This window comes from Perna viridis, chromosome 9 (genome assembly GCF_037379345.1).
Source record: "Perna viridis isolate PV_CMFRI_1.1 ecotype Kerala chromosome 9, ASM3737934v1, whole genome shotgun sequence".
Classification (NCBI taxonomy): Eukaryota; Metazoa; Mollusca; class Bivalvia; order Mytilida; family Mytilidae; genus Perna; species Perna viridis.
In genome coordinates, this window is record NC_142453.1 from 35,619,731 (window position 1) to 35,643,020 (window position 23,290).

At 33.2% G+C, this 23,290-nt stretch overlaps 4 protein-coding genes across 5 annotated transcripts; 3 read left to right on the forward strand and 1 right to left on the reverse strand.

Moving 5' to 3' along the window:
- Positions 1-1,406: 1,406 nt before the first annotated feature.
- Positions 1,407-4,461, reverse strand: LOC148607998 (uncharacterized). Of its 2 annotated transcripts, none has more exons than XM_088546359.1 (2): positions 4,359-4,461; positions 1,407-1,881 (listed from the first exon to the last, which is right to left on the reverse strand). In XM_088546359.1, exon 2 carries the CDS (start codon positions 1,879-1,881, stop codon positions 1,450-1,452), a length of 432 nt encoding a protein of 143 aa, XP_088402485.1. In that variant the 5' UTR covers positions 4,359-4,461; the 3' UTR covers positions 1,407-1,449. The 2 variants fall into 2 exon arrangements, with proteins under 2 accessions (XP_088402485.1, XP_088402484.1); XM_088546358.1 differs by lacking the exon at positions 4,359-4,461 and adding an exon at positions 2,843-2,971.
- LOC148607999 (uncharacterized) lies at positions 4,442-7,798 on the forward strand. Its single transcript, XM_088546357.1, has one exon. It carries the CDS (start codon positions 4,571-4,573, stop codon positions 5,600-5,602), a length of 1,032 nt encoding a protein of 343 aa, XP_088402483.1. The 5' UTR covers positions 4,442-4,570; the 3' UTR covers positions 5,603-7,798.
- Positions 7,799-10,222: 2,424 nt separating this feature from the next.
- Positions 10,223-16,847, forward strand: LOC148608000 (TNF receptor-associated factor 4-like). Its single transcript, XM_088545811.1, has 8 exons — positions 10,223-10,713; positions 11,389-11,535; positions 12,767-12,818; positions 13,145-13,249; positions 13,819-14,058; positions 15,074-15,151; positions 15,457-15,790; positions 16,377-16,847. Exons 1-8 carry the CDS (start codon positions 10,625-10,627, stop codon positions 16,703-16,705), a joined length of 1,374 nt encoding a protein of 457 aa, XP_088401937.1. The 5' UTR covers positions 10,223-10,624; the 3' UTR covers positions 16,706-16,847.
- Positions 16,848-21,048: 4,201 nt separating this feature from the next.
- On the forward strand, positions 21,049-22,114 carry LOC148608001 (dynein light chain 2, cytoplasmic). The gene is made up of 2 exons (XM_088545813.1): positions 21,049-21,185; positions 21,608-22,114. The coding sequence occupies exon 2, from the start codon at positions 21,616-21,618 to the stop codon at positions 21,883-21,885; it is 270 nt and encodes an 89-aa protein (XP_088401939.1). The 5' UTR covers positions 21,049-21,185; positions 21,608-21,615; the 3' UTR covers positions 21,886-22,114.
- The last annotated feature ends 1,176 nt before the right edge of the window (positions 22,115-23,290 follow it).

Genomic DNA, 23,290 nt, shown 5'->3' on the forward strand with positions numbered 1-23,290 from the left:
TCTGATTTTCAGGATTTTTTTTAATTGAAGTCCAGCTTCCTCATTTATTCTTTAATTACTGTGTGTACTTGGTTTATTTTCCTCTTTTCCGCGTCTAGTCTTTGTTCCCGAATTATGAATATCATGTTCCTTGTTCTAATCATGGCCTACTTGCTTCTATATTTGTTTTCGTTCTTTTCGTTTTTGTTTTTGTATTTGTTTTTGTTTTTGTTGTTTTTTAACAGAGAAGAGTATGTTGCAAATTAAAAACGCTCTAAACTTGAAAGTATGTTATGCAAAAAAGCAAAGTATTTAAACAAATAGTATTATACGCAAACATTATGAATCCAAATTAGATGCACATGTTTTACTTTTTAATTAAATTAAAGAACTTATGATTGGCATAACTAGGTTGCATAAGAAGACAAAATAGTCCATCGTATATTGCTAATCTGTGATTCATACGAATTGACATTTATCAATCTTTTGTCCAACCATAACTTACCACAATATCATTACGGTCAATTGTTTATCTTTTACTATTACACGAACAGTCTTTATCCCTATACTAATCAAAGATTGTATTCTCACTAGTGTCACGAATTGAATGTAGAAGAGATTTACGGTTGTTTTGTTTTTCTACATACGAGCCAAGAGATGCCTTCAGATGGTCAGTTTAACCGCAGACTCATTTGGAACTGTCGAATCTGTAAGAATAAAGTATGACCCTTTTGACCTTTCAGAACTTAAAAATATCCCTCTGCAATTTTCGGGTTTTTTTCTGGCATGAATGTTGATTATCTAGTTAACTTGAATGAATTGAACATGCTGCAACCGGTTTATTTCAATACTGTTAATTTATATTTGTTATAAATAATTTAGTTTTACTGTTTATTCAAACAGTTGTGCCAAACTTTTTGCGTTTGTTACATACTCTTACTAACAAGCGTCTCAGAATGGGACGACTCTATTCGTTACACTGCTCCATCGGATCAAATTGATACAGGGAAGATAATGTAAACTTATAGAAGGGTCTGAAAAATTCCCACCTAGATGAACTGTCCGGTACTACCATACATCGTGTCCTCAATTACAGCCCTAGATTAATCCAAGGAGGAATGGTCCGGCCAGCGAAAGCTATATTTTTATATAGCATAGCTGGCCGAATGGTCTAGGGCGCTGGACTTTGTGCAGGTGGTATTGTCATAGATGTCACAGCGCTACGAGTTCGAGTCCCGCAGAGGGAACGACCAACAATTTGCATCGCAAATTTGACAGTTCTAACATCGTTGGGAATTTTTCAGACCTTTTTGTTTTGTTTCTGAGTGTTTGTTTTATTTCATTTGATCTATTAATTATTTTTCTTTTGTTTTTTTTAATCTTGTTTCACTTTTGTTTTGCAAATTCTTATAAGACAAATTGAGAGCTATAAATCCACATGTATTTATTGCATTCATATCATTTCGACAATTATATTTGTATCACAAATTTGTCAATCATTCTAACGGCTTTTGTCAGCCTATATTCAAGACGTTTAAAACCAGTGGCCATTTTTTTGACTGAATCCACAAACAAATCTAGTTCATCTTTATTCTGTAACGTTCCTGTTTTCTCCGCCTGGATTCTATCATATTTGGCTTTGTTAAATCTGAGTCCATCGGATTTACGTTTGGGAGCCACTTTTAGTAGATACTCTCGTCTGGATGGAGCTTTTGTAGTGGCTAAAGGTGGCATCGTAACGCCCATCATATCGTGTGGCCCATAGGGCATCCCAAACATATTTGTGTCACCCCACATGGGGTTTTGCTGCATCCCTCCTTGTCCCATTGCTCCATTCCAAGCAGCAAATGAGTTGACAAAACGTGGTAACAGCCACGCCACTCCTAGCACCACTAGATGCATCTACGAAAAGAAAAGTTAGAGAAGTCAAAAAGCATCCAATTTATTGGGTTAAAAAGGACATCGTCGATGTACATCTATTGTACTCTACTGTACTCCTTTGATCTTAAAATAGTCATATACATATTAAATAGATTGGCTTTTATGGCTAGGGTCACATTATCTGACTACATTCAGGACTTCAGGCAAGTTTAGTTGGTTCGAATACTTAATCATAATAATGTTTTCCATCAAATACACAGACATACTGAGTAAAGAGTTAACACAAATATTTTTTTCTGATAAGGTCTGATTATTGTGGAAGTATTCGAAAACGGGCTTACACAATTAATCATTAGCAACCAGATTTGGTCAATATCACAACGTTATCAGTTACATGTTCACAAAATATTGAGCTTTCCGTTTGCTGATTTGTAAACATATTTTATACTTTATTAATATATACCTGCTTTTTGTTGGTGAAATTTGGCTAACTGCAAAAACGGATGTTAAAGAAAAATATGTCTTTTTTTTTTAAATCTATCTGCGAAATACTTGCAATATATTGGGCATAGTTAATCGGTGTCTAAATTAAGATTTTTTTTAATAAAATGTTACAATATCATATTATAGACAAATGTCTCAAAAATGCAAATGCAAATGGTAACTAGGGTAAGGAAATTATAAACATTGGTACAACGTTTTTACAAAACGAAAATAAAGAAACGAACAATCAAAAGCGTTAAAATAGTTAAGAATTATTTTCTACTTTTAAATGTATTTACGTCGCTTTGTAACATATGCTTAAGGTTAATGCTTAACATTCATCGGTTTCGTTTCCATCGTAAGAATAAATATACACTTCATTGTATTGTTTTAATAATACTTAGTAATACTTGATGAAGGGAAAGTTAACAAAATAGTAAGAAGACAAAAATGACCAACAGAGACCTTTAAAAAACTGAAATTTAGACAAAAGACATACCTTGAAATGCTCTAGCCTGTTCATTAATTATTGTTCATTGTGACGTATACTACATGGACCGAATACACAAAATTAATGAATAATTTGCTTGCTAATTAAACCTATGCAGTAAAACATAATTGTCTTTTGTTAATTATGTAACGTAGAGTAACTTTTTGACATTGATGTTTCCTAGTTTAACATGTCACAACAACAGAGTTACCCTACATTGGTTATCGTTATCACTGTAAGAGGTTGAAATGTATAAGTTTTCTAATACACGACCGAAAGTTTGTTTGTCTGATCAATTTTTATTGCAAGGGAAAATGAGCCTTCAAAATATATTTTTCACAACTTTCTTGAATATATTTTTAAAATTGACAAATTTGATGAAAGGTTTCTCATAAGAACTTGCATACTATTCAGTAACTTTTTATCTTTTTTTCAAAATTTAGACTCTTTAGCGTCAGAGCATTGTTACCCAAATACTACAAGTAACCATTTCACCCACGTGAGTATTTACTGTCCAATCATAGTAATAAACAAGAAACAAAACGAAATGGCTGCAGTTATACGCAAGCAAAATTATTACACATAATTTTCACCCGAATTAATGAGCCAATAAACTTTGTAACAGAATTTAAATTTCGAGAGAATCGAGCCTCAAAATGAAATCCACGTGCATTTTTCCCACTAAGGTCATGTTAAGTAAATTAGCTTCAGATGAAAATCAGTATAATTTCATGTGAAGTTCTTACTAATTTCACATGAACTATACGTGCTCAGTATTTGACTGCATAATTGTCTAAAAATACAGGAACGTTTTAGTTTCACTAACGTAGGTTAAGCATAAAAAATATGATAATATAACGAATGAGAACTGATGGTCAAATGATTTTTTTGTCATTTTTCATCAGTAGATCACAAAGAAAAATTGTTGTAAGAATAAAGGACAACGTCGTATCATTTCCTGTTAAAAAGCTAGGACACTTCCATTGAAATTGTCCGTGTCAGAAAGATTTAGGCAGTGGGTGAAACATAAAATGAAAAGACCCACCATTTTGTAAGTTTAAATTGACCATTTGCACCATTAGAATCAAGAAGAAAAAATATTTCCCATATCACTTTGGTAAATAGAATTATAACATCATTGATCCACTGAAAATGAACATTTCAAGGGCAGATAACTCTGTCATAAATCTCATTTTTCTAACATTCTATTAGAAAGTTTCTGTGTAAATCCAGTCATGCAGAGATTGAATGATGGTCTTTTCAAATAGAGAAAGCAACCTTGAGTGAAATTATATTGTCCAATCGGTGGCTTTTGAGAATACATGTTTCTGATTATTTTTTTCCATTTTGCCTGATTCTTACAAAAACTTACATTAAGTACCTATTGATTTATCTTTTATTCAAAGGCAAAAAGAAAAAAAATACAAAATGGTCATTTGATTAAGTTACATTTCTGTTATTTAATGTGATAAACACGATTTCAATAAAATGCATTTGGTTATTTCATCATTTTTCTATATCTTACTATAGCGTGATGGAAATCGATAATCAGTTGCTTACGAATGTCTGTTGCTGTAGTAAATTTGATTGACACAGTAAACAACACACTTCAATATAATACACTTATGCTTGTAACATCAAAAGGAAATTCAAAACAGGAAGTAACCATTATTTTATAAAAACAATTAATACGTATCTACACTATCTATAAATGACAGCTAATGAGTGAATCGTATAATGGAGGAATCATTCCTTGGATTGCCTCCATTTATTAATGGAACATTAAGCACCACGTGTGACTACAGTCTTGCGAAGGATTTATATGGAGTTGCTGCTCCAATTATCATTTTAATTACTCTCATAAACAACATTTTCTACATAATCCTGATAAATTATGATAAAAACGACAGAAACGCCGCTACAATACAAGGAACAGGAATTGCCTTATCTAACGCGCTGCACGGTTTATTCCAATTACCAATATTTATATATTTCTTTGGTGGAAATTCTACAAAGGAATTGATTTCTAGCGACTGGTGCAATGCATACAGAGTATTAGGATTTGTGATACCATGTATGCTTCACACCGCTAGCATGTGGCAACTTACCCTTTATGGGTTACAGCGATTTCTAAGCTTTAGGTGGCCGTTCAAAGCACTCGTATGGTATAAGCTTAAAGGATTTTTAAGATACACAGCAGCTATATATATTGGTGCATTCGTGGTTCATGGATACAAGTTATTTGATTTCACCTCAGACACGAGACGACTTTGTAACTATCATTATCGCGAAGGAATAGACGTACTTACCTATTCAAAGTTTTATATTTACTTTTATGCTCTTGTTGTGCAGGTAATTCCATGTTCAGTGATGACAGTATGTATCTTCCTTCTCATTTATGCGATTCGACTGACTTATCTAAGGCGTAAAAAGATTTATGCGAACAGTCAAACTGCATTTACCCGCAATATAAGAGCGACTTTGCAGGAGGGTCAGGCTATCGGAATATTGGTACTTACATTATCTATAGAACTGCCGACAACAGCATTGATCATGTCCTTTACGGTGAATGGTGAATCTAACCAGATATGTCCGTATAAACTGTTCATCAGAGCTCATTTTGTATTGTTGGTCTTTTATATGTTGTATTTACCAATATATATTCTTTTGAACTTTGAACTCCGTAACACCATTGTCGAGGTATACACTGATATTACTACAGTCTTCAAACGATGTTTTCCACAACCAAATGAACCCGTTAACGTTTAGACATTGATGTACAATATTTACCTCCATACTGAGATTTTCAAGCACGCTCGACATTTCAATTAATAGACTTAGCTAACAGATTTGTATATGTATAAGTATTTTACTTTTAATAATATTTTATTTTTGTCAGTTGCAATTATTGCGTATTTACACTATAAATAATGCTCAAAATATTTGTTTATATTTCATGACTTTTAAGTCTTGATTAGAAATGTAATGTGTCAATTTTTATTTTTGTACCCCCATTATGAGTGGGATATACTGTGATAGGGGTGTCCTTTCTTCCGTCCGTACTTCCTTCCTTCCGTTAAGCAATTATTCCATTGACAATTTCATTCTCCGTCGTATTTATTACCATTCTTTTGGAGGGAATTATTTGATCGCTACTCGTTTTAAGATACCTCATCAATTTAAATCATCTACTTGTGCAATGCTTGGGATCGATTCGAATATGTATCCTGAAAACATTTCCCTTAATAAAATTCTCAATAGTTTCAGTCGTATATTTCTTCAAAGTTATTTTAATGAGCTATGGCTTCCAGCCTCTTCATTGATGATTTTTCATTGTGACGTGTATTACACGGACCGAATACAGAAATTTCAATAATTTTCTTGCTAGTTAAATCTATGCAGTAAAACAATTTGTTTTTATTATGTAACGTCGAGTAACTTGTTGACATGGATGTTTAACATGTCAAAACAACAGGTTACCCTACTTTGGTAATCTTTAACACGGGAAGAGGTTGAAATGTAACGTACGTTTCTAATTCGCTATCGAAAGTATGTCTGTCCGCTCAATTTTTATTGCAAAGCAAAGTAATCTTCAAAATATATATTAAACTTGCATTTATGGATAACTTTCTTGTACAAGTTTTAAACATCGACAAATTTGATAAAATGTTTATTACAAGAACTTGCATACAATTCAGTAAATTTTTATCTGTTTCAAAACATAGACTCTTTAGCTTCAGAAAATTTTAACCCAAATACTACAAGTAACCATTTCACCCACTTGAGTATTTACTGTCAAATCATAGTAATGAACAATAAACAAGACGAAGTGCCTGCAGTTATACACAGGCAAAATTATTACACATGACTTTCACCTGAATTAATGAGCCAATAAATTTTATAACAGAGTTCGCTTGAAATTCGAGCGAATTTAATTTTAAAAGAAATCCACGTGACTTTGTCACAAGTTCATGGTAAGTAAACTAGCTTCACATGAAAATCATGTGAATTTCATGTGAAGATGGATTCACATAAAATTTACGTGCACTATATTTTCATGTGCAACTATCAAAACATGCAAATACTTCGTTTTAGTTTAAAAATACGTATAAAAATATAGTAATTAAACGAATGAGAAATGGTTGTCAAATGATAGTAGTGATTTCCTTCAGTAATTCACAATTGTTGTAAGAATGAAGGACAACGTCGCATCATTTACTAATAGAAAAGCTAAAATACTTAAAGTGAAAACATATCTTAATCGATGGTTATGTTAACTTTCATGTTTCAGATAATTATTGGTATTATGGTCCAGCTAAAGTTAATATATAGGACATTCCTTAATGAAATTTTAACATATTGCTAAATACATCTTTATATGTATTTAACACACAAGCACAAGTCAAACTTGGGGACAAAATGTGTTATAACTTCTATATAACATTAACAATAAAAGTGTACACAACATATTTTAGAAAAAAATCTTCAGCCGTCAAAAACAAGGTTCCTACAGTCCTGTTCTTAAATGTATTATGCAGTGCAAGCTAGCATTAATTTTCTTGAAAAAATTATCATTTCTTTAAATTTAGATGAACTGAGATGTTTTATGCCATGATCCAGCTGAACATTAATAAACATAAAAGTTAAAACTTTTCATTCAAATCTGGCAAATTGTCGTACATTATGTCTGGCTTACACTGGACTAGATATTTAGGCTACAGCACATTTGCATTTCCGAAAAAAAAAAACATGTTCAAGTAAATCTGTATATTTATTTTAAAATTTGAAGTTTATACTGGAATCAAGCCAGACATGTCCGTATACACAGTTCATCACAGTTCATTTTGTATTGTTAGTCTTCTATATGGTGTACTTACCAATGTATGTTCTTTTCAAATTTGAACTCCGTACCATTGTCGAAGTATACAGTTATTACTTCAGTCTTAACCCAAAAATGTTTTGTCAAAGACATGCAATCTTGGTCTCCATACTCAGAGTTACAAGCACGCTTGAAATTTTAGCTGATTTAGGTTGAAATATTAGCTAACAGATTTCTTTATATTGACATTTTATTTTAAGAAATATTTCATTTCTGTCATTTGTGATTATTGTGTGTTTCAGAAAACAGTTCACTATAAATAATGCTCAAAATGTTTAGATGTCTTGATTTGAAATTCTTGTACCCCCTTCATGAGTGGGATATACAATGTATAGTGATAAGGGTGTTCTTTCTTCCATCCGTACCTTCTCCCTTCCTTTCGTTAAGCAATTATAATTCTTGTACCCCCTTCATGAGTGGGATATACAATGTATAGTGATAAGGGTGTTCTTACTTCCATCCGTACCTTCTCCCTTCCTTTCGTTAAGCAATTATAATTCTTGTACCCCCTTCATGAGTGGGATATACAATGTATAGCGATAAGGGTGTTCTTTCTTCCATCCGTACCTTCTCTCTTCCTTTCGTTAAGCAATTATAATTCTTGTACCCCCTTCATGAGTGGGATATACAATGTATAGTGATAAGGATGTTCTTACTTCCATCCGTACTTTCTCCCTTCCTTTCGTTAAGCAATTATTCCACTGACAATGGTGTCATTCTCCGTCGTATTTACCACCATTCTTGCGGGGGGAATATGTGATCTCTACTCGTTTTAATGATACCTCAATCTATTTAAAGCATTTAAATTTACATTTCTTAGAATTCATACAAGTATCCTAAAAAAACCTGGTGTCCGCTTATACGTTTCCCTTATATCAAATCTCAATGGTTTCATTTGTATATACGTAATTATTCACACTCATTTTAATGAGCTATAACTTCCTTCTTTTTTCCAGAAAAGTACCTAAATGTAAACAATGTTGCACATTTAAAATGCATATCGTACAAATCATCCTATAATACTTAATCATATGACTCTCTTTTAATCATACTTTTTTAGCTTTTAAAATACATCTAAATTTCAAAGATTTACATATAGTATATATATAATTTGTTTTATTATTTCCTATTACATATGTCATTAAATGAATCTGAAGTCAATAACAAAACATGCCATATGTACCGTTAAATACGGTATCCACCTTTAAATCAATTTTCATAAATAATAAACCAACATAACCTGTACCGCAATTTGTTATTTTTAAAGATCTCCACCAACGGTGACCGAGGGATATCGTAACTCATCCGGACTAAGCATGTCAAATGGCATTTAGATATCATAAACGATGATTTGGGGTCAAGTTGTAGGAGGCTATCGAAATTCGTTTTAAAATGTTCCAACACTTGCCCAATTTTGGCGTAATTGATGGAGATAGAGAACTCACAGCTTCCGGCGACGTATTTTCAATCATTTATTATATTCGCATGAATGTGACTGATCACGTAAAATCATTCATTTAATGTTCCAAACATATGCCTAAGTAATGACCTCTTGATTGCGGATACACAGCTATGACAATTCGGTCAATACACCTTAACTGTTTGCAAGTGAGAGATATTGTTTAGCTTACTTTCTAAATACCTAATATTTACCTTATTTCAATGACGTAACATGAATTCATGGACAATTTCGTTAAACAACCTCACAATTCTTTAGAGTTAGATATCATGTTAAGAACATTATTGGTCGATATTATTAATTAAACCTGTATTGACATAAAAAAAAATACAATTTCAATCATTACTCGCCTAAAAAAGTCATTCATTTTATATACTAGTATTTTTTTTCGATAACTGGGAATTACCCATAGTGTATTTTCCTTCACTATCAGAAACCAGTTGGTATTTTGTACTGATTTGCTTTTAAAGAGTAATCATGGGAACCCATTACTGAATGAAATGTATTCTGGCATTTTAGAGTCAAATATCATAGGTTTAGCAAACAATAAGTTCACAGTTGTTATTTGAAAATTTTACCCATTATCATTGTTATCGAATAAATAATGGGTTTTTAATGTTAACTTCAAAATACTTTTTAGAAACATATCGGTCCAATATTAAATTAGCATTCCCTGTGGTCTAAAACTAAAAGCACGTGTCTCTTTTTACGCAAATAATGAAAGTAGACTCACTAAGTGTCTCAAGTATTGTTGTTCAATAACTTCATAGATTTTCAAGTCGGTTCAAATCATTTTTTTTTTCTGTATTGTTCATCACGGGGTCTGGTAACTTTGTATGTGCGCGTCCAGCAATTCATAGTTCGGATCAACATCTTTGCTAGACATTGTTTACTGTCCAATTTCTCTCCTTTCTTCAGGCGTACAAAATTTTATCCCTTGGCAAACGAAATTGCTGGATTTACTTGAAATTTTGCTTTCAGAAAGAAAATCAAAACATACGTTTACTCTTCGGTTTTTTTTTTTTTTTTTTTTTTTTTTGGGGGGGGGGGGTGTGTTTTTTTTTTTTTTTTTTTTTGGTTTTGGTTTTGTTTTTGTTTTTGTTTTTTTGTTTTAGTCCTATTCAACTAACTCATATAAAAACTGCACTGTGGTTTAAGCGTATAAAGATGCATAACTGCTTTTCTTATGAATAAAAATATGACAAAATAAGGAAAAGTTCAGGAATCGATTCTGTAATCAATAGTACTAAATTACCAGTTCTCTTATTATTTACATAAAATAAACTATAATTGTTCATAAACATTGATCAATTTTAAAGTTAAAACTTCTTTTAAAGTTATTCAGTAAAATAGATTGAACAAATACTAATGAAGTCTATGAAATTCCTTGGGATCGCTTCTTGTTTTTTAACATAATTATAAAGAGAAACGGCTCCTTGGCGGATTTTGAGGCATGGAAAACGATGATTTTCTCACCCGCCCCGGGACCCGGGCTGAGTCAAGAATGTTCAGACCACAGGGAATGGACGGTGGCATTTTGAGGTAATATTTGTGATATTTTTTTTAATAACGTTTTTTTCCAACGTTTCACCGAAATAAAAAATATTTCTTAAACATCTACTACATGTTTGACATCTGAGATGTTGCCTAGTTTCAAACATTTATGGAATAATTGCAATATATTTTTGTCAGTGATGAAATAACCTCAATTATATGGTGCAGATATTTTCAAGTCTGCATCACGAGCATTCATTATTTCTAATAGACCAAAAAAATATTACAATCATTCCGTACATATAATTCTGCAATCTACAACCAACAAACAGCCTTATATAACACGACAATAACGTGGTAAAAAGTAATCAAGGGATCCAAGACTCTAGCCAAAATAAAAAAAAATTACGCCTATGAGATAATAAACGTAAAAGTCAGCCAATCAGAAAGAACGTTATATTCAAAAATAAATTGTTGTTCCACTATTACGTCTCAAAATCATCAAATATGTAGAACTTCAATACAAAGAATACAAGGTTTCTGAGAACAAAGTATTACCAACAACACAGTGGTTGCTTTCTTGTGCTAAATCAGAATCATTACAACGTATCTAATTTACGATCCACATTTTGCAGTTACGTGTAGTATTGAAAGTTTGCCTAGCTTATGTATAAACAAAATATACCAATTTATTAAACGATTGATTATATTTTTGTTCTTTAGCGACAAAGATGAAATAGAGTACATATTTTGTGCCCCGTTAGACAAGATACATGAGTGTCCTGTATGTTCTAATGTTCTACGCTATCCAGTGTTGTTTGAAGAATGTGGTCACAGATGCTGTGCTTCCTGTCTACCTGAACTTCTCAGGTACTGTATTCATTATGGTGACCTGGAGCTTCATATGCTCGTCAAACGAAATTTCGTAGGTACAGTTAGCCCAAGGAACTAACATTATATTCTACTTTTTTGAGTGAAGTATAATCTAGCTACTTATCGGTTAGTGTAAAGTTCACCTAAGGTATTTACAGCATTTCAGAAATATACTAGAAAGATTTGGTAAGCTACAACTGAACACTGTATACTACAGTAATGTTTACAAGCATTTTTAGTAGACGAGAAGTTTGTCAAAGAGGAAACAACACTTTTACCTAGTAATAAAAAGGCAGTGTTGTCAACTCAGACATTATACGTTAGCGTACAATGGTGCTGAGAAAATCAAAATATCGGCAAGTGTTTTTTTAATACATGGTTCTATTATTTCCGATTGGTGGTTTATATGGTATTGACTAACGTTCCGGATCTCGCACGATCGCCCCTGCCCCGTGCAGGTCCGGGTGTTAAAAGAATAGGCCTGCAGCAGCGCTAAGCTTGTCGTAAAAGGCGACTAAATAGTGCTCAGAACCCTAGCCGGGGGCTAGGGCGCTCTGCCCACAGAGTAACTGGGATGTGTGCCTCAGGTGGTGGAATGGGGTACCCCTGGCGTGTTACATGCTGGGGTTGTCAGGCTATAATACGGAAAACCTGACCGCAAACCATAGTGGTGCACCGTGTTGGGAAAGATGCCACGTTCCTCGCACGTTAAAGAACCCTACTGTGGTATTCTCCCGGAGTAGGAACCATAGGGCTCCGCCACAGGAGGCTAAATTGCCCGACCCTACCCACCTCTCCCTGTTTCCAGTGGCAATCAAAATGTGTCGACCCCATTGTCCTTGTGTCCCATCCCTTTTTCATTTCATCATCACTTCATGTTCATTTTCTCATCAATTTCATGTTCATCGTCTGAATATAGCTGAAATATTGCTGCTCGGACGTTAAACCCTAACAAACAAAACAAATAAACGATCGCCCCTTGCGGGGATTGTGTTAGTATATATCTGTTAGTAGTTGAAGGTAGCGTAGCCCAGCCTTCGGGATACCTGACCGAAGAACTCAGCGTATGTCCTACTAGCGGCTGGACTGGCCTGTTGACGCTCTGGCCTATTCCCAGACCCCACGTGGATCCCAGAGCGTTTCCCTACTTTAACTATTTGGGAGTACGTCAACGTGTAGAGTGTTCTATTATTTCTTACCTTGACTATATTTATATCATACTTTGTAGAATTGCCCCGAAATGTCCAATAGACGGAAAGATTATTGACAGAGAACGAGAGGTATTAAAATAATAACCCGGTACAAATATTGGGTGTTTTATATTTCAAGCAGCGAATCTGGAAAAAAAACTAAATTGCTTCTCAGGTTACTATTAGTATTTCATTTCAGAGAGGGCCACTTTGAAATATTTTGTACTTCTGGTTAATTTTCAAGATCTACCAAAATCAACAAAAAATATAAATTCATTGTCATGCATAATAACTCTATATTTTTAGAAAAAGAAATATAATTTAGAACGTTCAATTGGTAGATGCATTGTGTTGTAATTTAATTTATTTACGATTTTAGCTTTATATATATAAATGACTATATTAGTATCACTTAGGTCAGTGTTGACAGAGCTTTCCAGCAAGAACTTGATGCTCTAGAAGTTAAGTGTTCCCACGTCCATAGAGGATGTACATGGTTTGGACAACTGAAGGATCTAGAGGTAGGTTACAGGTTCAGGGGTCAACAGCTATTATAAGAGTTAGAATAATTACGGGATACTAAGTATTACAGGGTTTTGACAGAATGGATATAAACATGTTCAGATTCGGGGCAGGAGCACTTTAACGACTTTTATCGTTTCTTATTGACTTGTGCATGTGCGCCATCTTGTTTTAAAAAATCTATATATCCCTGGTTTGAATAAGTCCTTCCAGATATATTATTCTAAAGCTTTGATGTGTCATTACGTCAGTTCTGTGTAAAAAATACAAGTGTAAGGATACTTATTGTAGACATAATCAATTTATCATGCGAACAATCTTGTCAGGGTGCTCAGTGACTGGCGTAGTCTTGTTTTTGATTACTATGTATACGAATGGTCAATGGAAAAATATTAAATAAAGAATGCGGTTGCCTTTTATGTTGATTTATTTTTATTACTATTGCAATCAAGACAGAAGGAGTTAAACAGACAAATGGTGGCACTGAAAATAAAACGCACCAAGTCATGTACGTGCAGTATAAAATACACGGTTACATATCTTACTTCTTCATTCTTGTCCTTCGTAGATGCATATTGAGGATTGTCGATACACGCCAATCAAATGTCCGAAAAACTGCGGAATGGATCTCGAGAAAAGCCATCTCCGGAAGCATCTTCAAGAAGAATGTTCAAAACGAGGCATCCGATGTGATTTTTGTCACATTCCAATTACACAGGAAGAAGAATCGTCTCATTTGGAAGTCTGTGGCAAGTTCTTGTTACCATGCCCTAATGGTTGTAAAAAAGGAGAGATTCCAAGAGAAGAGGTAAACCAATGACAATAATAACACTCATAGGTCAATATTACAAGTATTGCACGTCCTAACATTTTTATTACGACTACAAGTTAAATGTTTCACTTGTTGTACTGTATCAATTTAGATTAGATTTAGCTTTGCAAACAGGGGTGTCATTTTGGGGATCAAAACTGAGACCAAGTTCATTATGAAATTTTGCAATTACTTTTTATCATGCAGTTCCTTTTAGAGATACTCCAACAATGCTAGAGGTTGTCTGGCAAGCTATTTTCTGTTTTCTGACTTGGTACCATCCTAACCTCTAGCATTTGACATGTTGAAAGCCTTCGCAAATGTTAATTACCTTAACATGTGTTATAAAATACTTTACTTCTTTTATTTGCATAAAGGAAGTTTACCCTACCGGAAATCGAAAGATAAAAATCCTGAACATTTGTTAAATAACTTGAAAACATTTGTATTGAAGACAGTTGTCCAAATGACCTGCAATTTTGAATTAGGTCACTAATTTTACGGAATAAAATACATTTTTGACAAAACGAACTTAAAGTTGGTAAAGGCAATTCGTTGGTTAATTTGATATTTTTGTTTCGCAAATTTTAAAATCCGTAATTTTATCAATCGGAATTACACACTCAAAAAGCTAAAAACCAAATATGGAGTTCATTTTAACTGCTTTTACAAAGGATTTCCAGGATTGCTGGATTTTCTCATCAGGTAGATCATTGTTTTTCTTTATTTTAGTCACCTTCTCCCGTGAAATGGTAAAGAAACTGTATAAAACGTTTTAAATGGAAAATAGTTTACTATAATTCCGCCGATTTCAAGGGACGGCGGAACGAGCGTTATGCAATATGGCGCTCGGAAGTAAGAGGTTGGGGTATGGAGAAACGGAATTCCAACCTCTTACGTTGTAGGAGTACATTTAGAGTGTGAACCGATAAATTGTTCTTGTTCCATTGAAAAGCACGATCACGTTCAAGTTTTAAATTTAAAAATTATTTGCAATTTTATTGACTTTTAGATGGAGTTCCACATTGAAGAGAAGTGTCCTCAGCAACAGATACCTTGTCCGTTTGCTGATGCTGGTTGTGATTTCATGGTAAGAGTATATTGATCTCCTCGGCAGATCTATTATCCACTGTCTTTTCACTACGTATCACTCAGCTATTCCATTAGCTCGATCCGTACTAATAAATTTCAAAAAGGCTATATAAATAGCACTCTTTATTTGTGAAGTTCTTCTCAGTCTTACTAAAATTGGACCCTGTGTACCTTTCTTCGTTTGGTTCTCTCTATACCTATCAGCTATCCAAATTAGGTAATAAATAATTAAAAACATTCATCAACACGTTTTGAAATACTTTAGTAATTCTGATACATATTTTAACTGTTTACATTTTTCAGAGTAAACGAAAACATCTACACAAACACATAAAAGAGGACCCGATATCACATTTGGGTATGGCTATAGATACGATTATATCTCATGGGAGAGAACTGGATAATAACATGAAGCAGCTGGCCACCCATACCAACAAGATAGCAGTTCTAGAGAGTAAAGTGGATACCCTGGAGAAACTGTACGGCTGTCAATTGGTCTGGAGAATAGAAAAGTGGGAAGATAAAATGTCTGATGCCAAACTTGGCAGGAAACCAAACATATTCAGTCCACCGTTTCTAACAACACGACATGGATATAGAATGGCGATGTCTTTATGTCCATATGGTGATGGTAGAGGTAGGAATACATTGTTTTGGGTAGTAATCTTTTAAAGAGGGTGCCCCTTGTAAAAAACATGCCATGGGTGGCACATGACACATTTCGTTTTAAAAAACTTTTCAAATTTTTCATATCACAAAAGCATCCTCACTGATAGTTGAATATTGATATGGGATTAACTACATCGTTTAAAGAGGAAAGTATTAAAATCGGGAGATAACTCTTTAATTTGCACAAAATTTGGTTGCTTTGTTAGAGAAGTTTAGAGTCAATTTCTGACCCATTGTTGATTTAAAAACCTCTTTATACTTTTTGACATACACATGATATAAACATTACATTGAAATGAAAAAAAAATCAGTGGGATATAATAAACACTATGTGACCCATATCATAGGATCTGCATGATTTATAAATGTATGACCAGCCCCTTAATTTGTTCCTTCCCTAAAGTCTTACCTGCTGAGCCCGGTTTCATAAAAAAATTCTCAGATTGATTTTTTTAAACTCCATTAAAATTACAGTAGTATATTAAAAGTTCTTGCAACCAACACAAACACTTTTTATAACTATAGTTAATAATTATCATTCTTTTTTTTTTCAGCAAGAGGTAAATTTCTGTCTATCTTTATCTGTATCTGCAAAGGTGAACACGACTCACTACTTACTTGGCCGTTCACCCATCGTATATCCTTTTCCCTCATCGATCAGTGCCAAGATCCGAATTCTCGACGCAACATCACTTATACGATTAAACCGAACATTATCAAAGACAACAAGGCGTTTCTAGGGAGACCAGTTGGTGAAAGAAACGCTAGTTTTGGAGCACAGAAATTTGTTGAATTAGAGGCTCTAAAGACGATGGACTATGTGCGTGATGACTGCGTCTATATAAAATGTGAGATTGATAGCACTGAGATGACGAGGCTTTAATCGGATGGAACCAGCTTACGACAGATAATCCCATTTTTCAATTTTAAAGACAAAAAGTGACATTTAGTTTTAGAGAAATAAAAATGCATTGACACTTTTGTATTTACAGTGCTCTGTTCTGTTTGTTTGGTAGATTTTTAAATTAAACTCAGTTTTGAATTTACTTGTTTAGCTTCGTTGAACGATAATGAATTGCGAATTGCTTTTGTTTGAGTGATTGCTCTTTTATGTTCAGAAATAATCTATAACTTTGGGTTAACTTAAGCTGTAAGAGTAATCAAAGGAAACCAAGGTTCTAGCGGTATTCAAAAGAATGTAATCCAGGGACATTAAGACCAGACATGGAAAACAGACCTACACAACAAAGAACATAAAGTAACTAAAATGATACATACAAAGTAACAAAAGTAAATGAGCAACCCAGAATCCACTAACAATTGAGAGCATGGACCTGGTGCATCGATAGTGTTGGCGTCCTCTGCTTTTCTAGAAACACCCGCCGAGTTGCTCATAGAAAGTTAAGTCCGGGGTAGACGAAATAGGAAAGAAAAACTATGACACGTTGAACAAATCAGTTTTCATGGCGCAGATGGATACACCGTGACGATCCACGAGTTCATGATGTGATATCTTAGTGTAGGTCAAGATATGAGGCTGACTTCACTGTGTCTGTAGTATCCTTTATCTCAAGTTCTTTGGGGTAGATGCGATGTAACAAATCCCCGAAATTTGGATTGTTTAAAGATAATACGTCATCTATATAGCAAAAACTGAGATTAATGGATTTAGTTAATCGATATTCTTTCTTTCGGATTAATTCAGTTATAGTCAGCCTCATACGAGTGAAGGAATAGGTCAGCAAGTAGAGAAGCACAATTTGTTCCCATTGGAATGCTGACCGTTTGTCCAACATTAAAATTGTCCTTTATCAATAGGGTTTGTTTTTAAAAATGAAATGTGCCATTTTCTTTTATTCGAACAACCCGATTGCAGTGGTGGATCTAGGAGATGGCCATTTGGACCCCCCCTCCCCGGCAAACACATACACACAATCTCTTGATCCACTACATGATTGAGAAAACTTAATAAAAAAATAAATTAAAAAGCATACTGTTCACAGAAAAGTCTTAAATCGAAGCTGAGTAACTCGGGACCACTAAGACTGAAGGTTTTATATCTATTGTTGTAGTAAGTTCCGCTGCCATATAATATCCACCTCGTCTTACTGAATGGTTCGTGTTGTGTATTTAATACCATCACTCGTGCATGTATATGCCAGAAAAGAAGGGCAAGTTGGGCAGTGCAACCGTAACCACCGAAATAGAAAAACCTTTAACAGCATAGGGAACCTCTTGTTTTCACATTTAGAAGTCATTATGGAGATAAAGCCTATAGTACACAGATGTAGTAACATAGTGTGCATTTTTTTCCTTTCAAAAACTATTCTAATTTTTAGAATTATTCAAATTAGTACTCTTTACGCAGGACAAGAATAAAGGATGATGCTGTAAATTTGGAAAGGACTTTTTATTGTGCATTTGGTGGTATAAAGTTTAATTTTGACAATTTGTTTAATTCACATAATTAAGATGTAAATAATTACAGGGTAGACAATAATTCATACAGAGCAGGGAATATAAAAAATCGCATACAAATTTTCCAGAAGGATTTCTTTTAAAAACATTTAAACTATTTCTATTAACATTCTAACAACACTGATTTTATTGAAAGATATATAATCAACAGGGTGTCAAGCCATTTTTGACAAAAACTATATAGGAAAATAGGATTTTACCAATATATATACATATATAGCCTTTAGCAATACCACACCTCCCTTAGATATTAGATAATTGTTTCAAATGCATTTACTGAACATTTCTTTAAAATATAAAGGAAAACATAATAAAAAAAGAGTTAAGATTATTGTCTCTTTTCACAAAGTTCACTTTTTTTGGTGTCATTCAACATCAATTTCTCTTGGAATTTGGTCTTTAATTTTGTCATTGTTATACATTTAAATCATAATTAAATACGTAATTAACTTTCAAATACTGTGGTTGTTTGTACTTTGTTCCCCAAATTCCAATATTGGTACAAATGCTCTGCAGTTGATGGCACCTTAGTTATCTGACTAAGTATAGGGTGAAGAATTACTCAAAAATGTTGAAAATTCAAATAAACTCTGACGAAATAAAAAAAATGGGATACTAGTGTAGTCAATGACAGAACTCTAAAGATGTCATTTTGTTTTCTGCCAAGCAAAGGAAAAGACAAAATACAATAGAAACACTAATTACAAAAAATAGAAGGTTCTCAGTGTCCTAGGACAATGTTACATTTTTTAAATTTCATTTACCAGAGATATAAGGGGTGATAGATTTATTCTTAGGAGGAAGCTCCGAGCGTGTTTGGAGTTTTTCCAGTAGGCTCTTCTCAGTAGTTTATGTAACACAATTATTATTTTTCATTATGGCAGCATAGATGACAAATATTTACAAAAATTTTATACAATTATTTACAAAAATTTTAGACAAGGCCAAAAGGCATTGATTTTTACACATTAGTGAATTCCCTTATAAAAGCAATATTAAAGCAAGCATTCTTAATACTCCAGACAAAAAGGATCACTAAGTGTATCATGACCTTAATTTTTCAAAAAAAAGGGCCGGAGTTCCATTACCAGTACAATCTTATTTTTAGTTCTTGAGCAGATGATTAACTTGATAGCTGAAATTTTGTATCGTAGATTTTATATCCCACAGTGTGACTTTGATAAGACATAGTTCTGTATTTTCTACAAACAGGTGTGGAAGCTGTAAATAATGAGAGTCCCTTTAGATTTAATTGATGAATCTTTACACAAATACCACATAGTTTGTAAAAAATCTCATGTTGTCTTACAGATTAATTCATTTCACAATTTTTTTTTATAAATACATGTATTACTTCAGTGTCTAAACAACATTTGTAAATATTTTTTTTTTGGTTGGTTGTAAAATCGTGAGGTTAATTTTAAAATTAAGCACTCAAATTCAGATATGAGAAAGCTCTTTATTTTATGGGGAAATGGAATTAGACTGTCAAATTTATTATGATCTTTGGCAAATATTAAAATAAAAACAAACGTGAGATGTAATGAGTTATTTATTTACCAACTGAATACACATTATGATAGATTTCATTCTTCATAGAAGTGATTGCACATCTAGTATCCAGCTGGTTTCAATGAAAAATAATAATTGTGTTACATAAACTGCTGAGAAGAGACTACTGAAAAGCTCCAAGCATGCTCGGAGCTTCCACTTAAGAATATATATGTATATGTATATGTATGTATGTATGTATGTATTGCCAATCGAAAGTTTGATGCTAATTTAATATCTCATCTTACATGTAATAGAAAAGGTAAAAAAAACTGACAGGAAGGGTCCGGTCCCTCTATCAGAAGTGCAATATTAAAATTAATAGGGAGCTTCCTCTACTGGCTCTACTGGTACAAATTATATCAAATGAACATTGTTTGACTAAACAAATTTGCAAACCAAGATTTCTTTTTTGTGAAGGGATGGAATACTCCTAGAACACTAAGGCAATATTGTTATATCATGTTAATATTAGGTATTAACATTAGCACCATCTATTTCAAGCTAAAATATTCTTCAATATCAAAATGAAATACATTGGACATGTAAAAAATACTCATTTCTATTTTTCTTTAAAATTGAAAATAAAGGACAGTCAGTCAATATATTGGAAATTTTGGTAAAATATAGGAAATATAGCAAAATTCTGGGAAAAAAATAGGAAAAATATAGGAACATAGGATCACTTGACTCCTGGAATCAATGATAATTATATCCACTATAAAATTCTTTCATAGAAATGATCAACATATTAGTAATTATTGAAATAATTATTGAAATAGTTAAGTAACAATAATATTAAACAAAATAGAAAAAAATAAAGCGTTTGTCATTTCATCTATTCTAAATCTGAGCTACACTTCCTGGCTATTATCAAAGGTGCATGCATATGTATGAACGCTATTGGAGACGATATAAGTAGTTTTCAATATTTATTAAAACATTGCACAGAGCTACGAGTCTAATGAATACTTTAAATGTGTCCCAAGTATTTAGAGTGTACATGAAATCGCTACTATATGCAGATTTTTAAAAATTATTTTTTTGTTGCAGAAAAAAAATATAGAGCCTCTTAAATGGATTATTTTAACATAAATTATTTTAACTATACTATTACTATTAAAACCGGATAATTTGTGGGTCCGTTAAAAGGCTTTTTAGAGTACTTCCGCTTTAAGTGCATTGTGGGATGAAAAACTAATCTATAGAGCTTGTCTTAACAACCAATCAAAATTAGAATAACAGATAGGCAGGGTTTTTAATTTAGGTTGCTAGGAATATTGATCATTCCAATACACAAATTGTCAGCTGTACACAGTGGAAGAGTCACAAAAGTAAGTTAATTTATTTTTATTTGAAATATGTTTTTGAGAATCACGTGTTACGCTAAAAAAACTAGCAATTTAAAATGAATTCCGTTATCATTTATATTAAGGTCTGAGTTAACTTGTAAATTGTAATAGGCACTATTATAGTATAGACAGTATTTTGTACAGAGTTTATATTCTTGCATTTTTACCTTCAATTACGTCCTACAGTATGTAATTCTTATTCAATCTCGTATCAAAACATTCATTGGCACGTATGCTAAGTAGTCATTCTCAACTGCTTTTTACCACAGTGTTTTCGTATCTAAGACCAAGGAAAAAATTAAAGATTGAGAAGCACTCACTGCAGTCTTGTTTTTTTTATTTATTTATTTTTGTTGGAGTTAGGTTGTCTGTTGTGTGGTTAAAGATTTTTATTTTCTTAATAGAAATCATAATGTCTGAAAGGAAAGCTGTGATCAAGAATGCTGATATGTCAGAAGACATGCAGCAGGATGCTGTAGACTGTGCTACACAGGCTTTAGAGAAATACAACATTGAGAAAGATATTGCTGCCTACATCAAGAAGGAATTCGACAAAAAATACAACCCAACCTGGCATTGTATCGTTGGACGTAACTTTGGTAGCTACGTAACACATGAAACCAAGCATTTCATCTACTTCTACTTAGGACAAGTTGCCATTCTTCTCTTCAAATCTGGTTAATAACCAAATTTCAGTACTAATAAAAATGAGACTACTACAAGATCTACCGCCGAAGGACACTTAATTTTATGCTGGCCCTTTGAGGGAACAATGACTATACTGCCAATGAATTTTATTTTTGTGACTTGCTGACAGCGAAAAAACTTTTATTTATCCCATCTTTTTTTTTTGTTATTTATTGTTATTTTATATACAAAAAGATCTGTTGTATAAATTGTGATAACTAAAATTGTCTGTTTGTGTTACTTGGGAAAACAGTTTCTTACACTGATGTCTACAGAGAAGCACACAGTGGTGGACCTAAAATGTAATGTTTTGCCATTAGGGTTTGGCAAGTTTTTTTTTTACATATGCAACCGAAAAGAAATAATTTCATGGCCCCACTTTTTATTGTGCGAGATTTTTCATGTGCCGGCAAAATTGGTGAATATAGTATAGACCTGGTACTGCTGAAAGTTTCTGCCCAAAATGTAACGACACCTAAAAGGTTTCTGATCTGTCTGACCATATATAAGTAAAAAATTATGCTGGACAAAATGCAATTTGAAAATTTTGTCCGGAATTTGCACATATTAAGTGGCCTTGTTCATAAACTTCTGGTAACTCGTGTAGCGCAGTCTGGTCATATGTTAGTTTGATCATTTCGTACAGCTTGATCGAACACAGATACCTTTAACTGTGTATGCAAGAACATGTCATTTCAAACGGGCTAAAACTGACTACAACCGGCTTACTGCGAAGCAGTCCTGTCATATGATTATGCTTGGATGAACTCAACTGTACATGAGTACTATTAATGGAAGTCGAGGTACCTCACATTAAAAGAAAACGAAAATTGAGTATAGACAACCCATTCAGTGCATACGTGTAGAAACTAAAGATAATGGGAAATTCTGGCTTGATTAAAAAATGTAGACCGTGACTCAACGCTCGTTTGATTGTACTTTTCTCGGGCTCGTATGCTAAAACCTTCAAGATCTAACTTCAAACGGACCATTCTTTTAGAAGTTCGACTTGCTGCAAGACTCGAGACCTCTGTATTTTAAATGGATGGTAAATGAATATCTGATAGTAGTGACATTATTATTACAAATTATACATTTCAAGTCCCTAATCTACATTTAAAAAATTGTTTTTAGCGCTATAAAATTTCCATCAGATTGACGACGTAAAAGCATCGCATTATTTTTTTTTAATGTGTTGAGATTCTGTAAAGAAAATTCACAAGGGAATCACTTTTGGCACAACGCATTTTTATACGTTTAATTCAGGATTTTGTGGTTTAGAACCAATTCATGTTCCACTAGAAAATGCTACTCTAAAAAAACACAAGACCCGTGAAAACTTGGACAATGTTCTTCAGTTTTGGTTAGTCTAAAAATTGTTGTTCGATGGATGAAAGTCT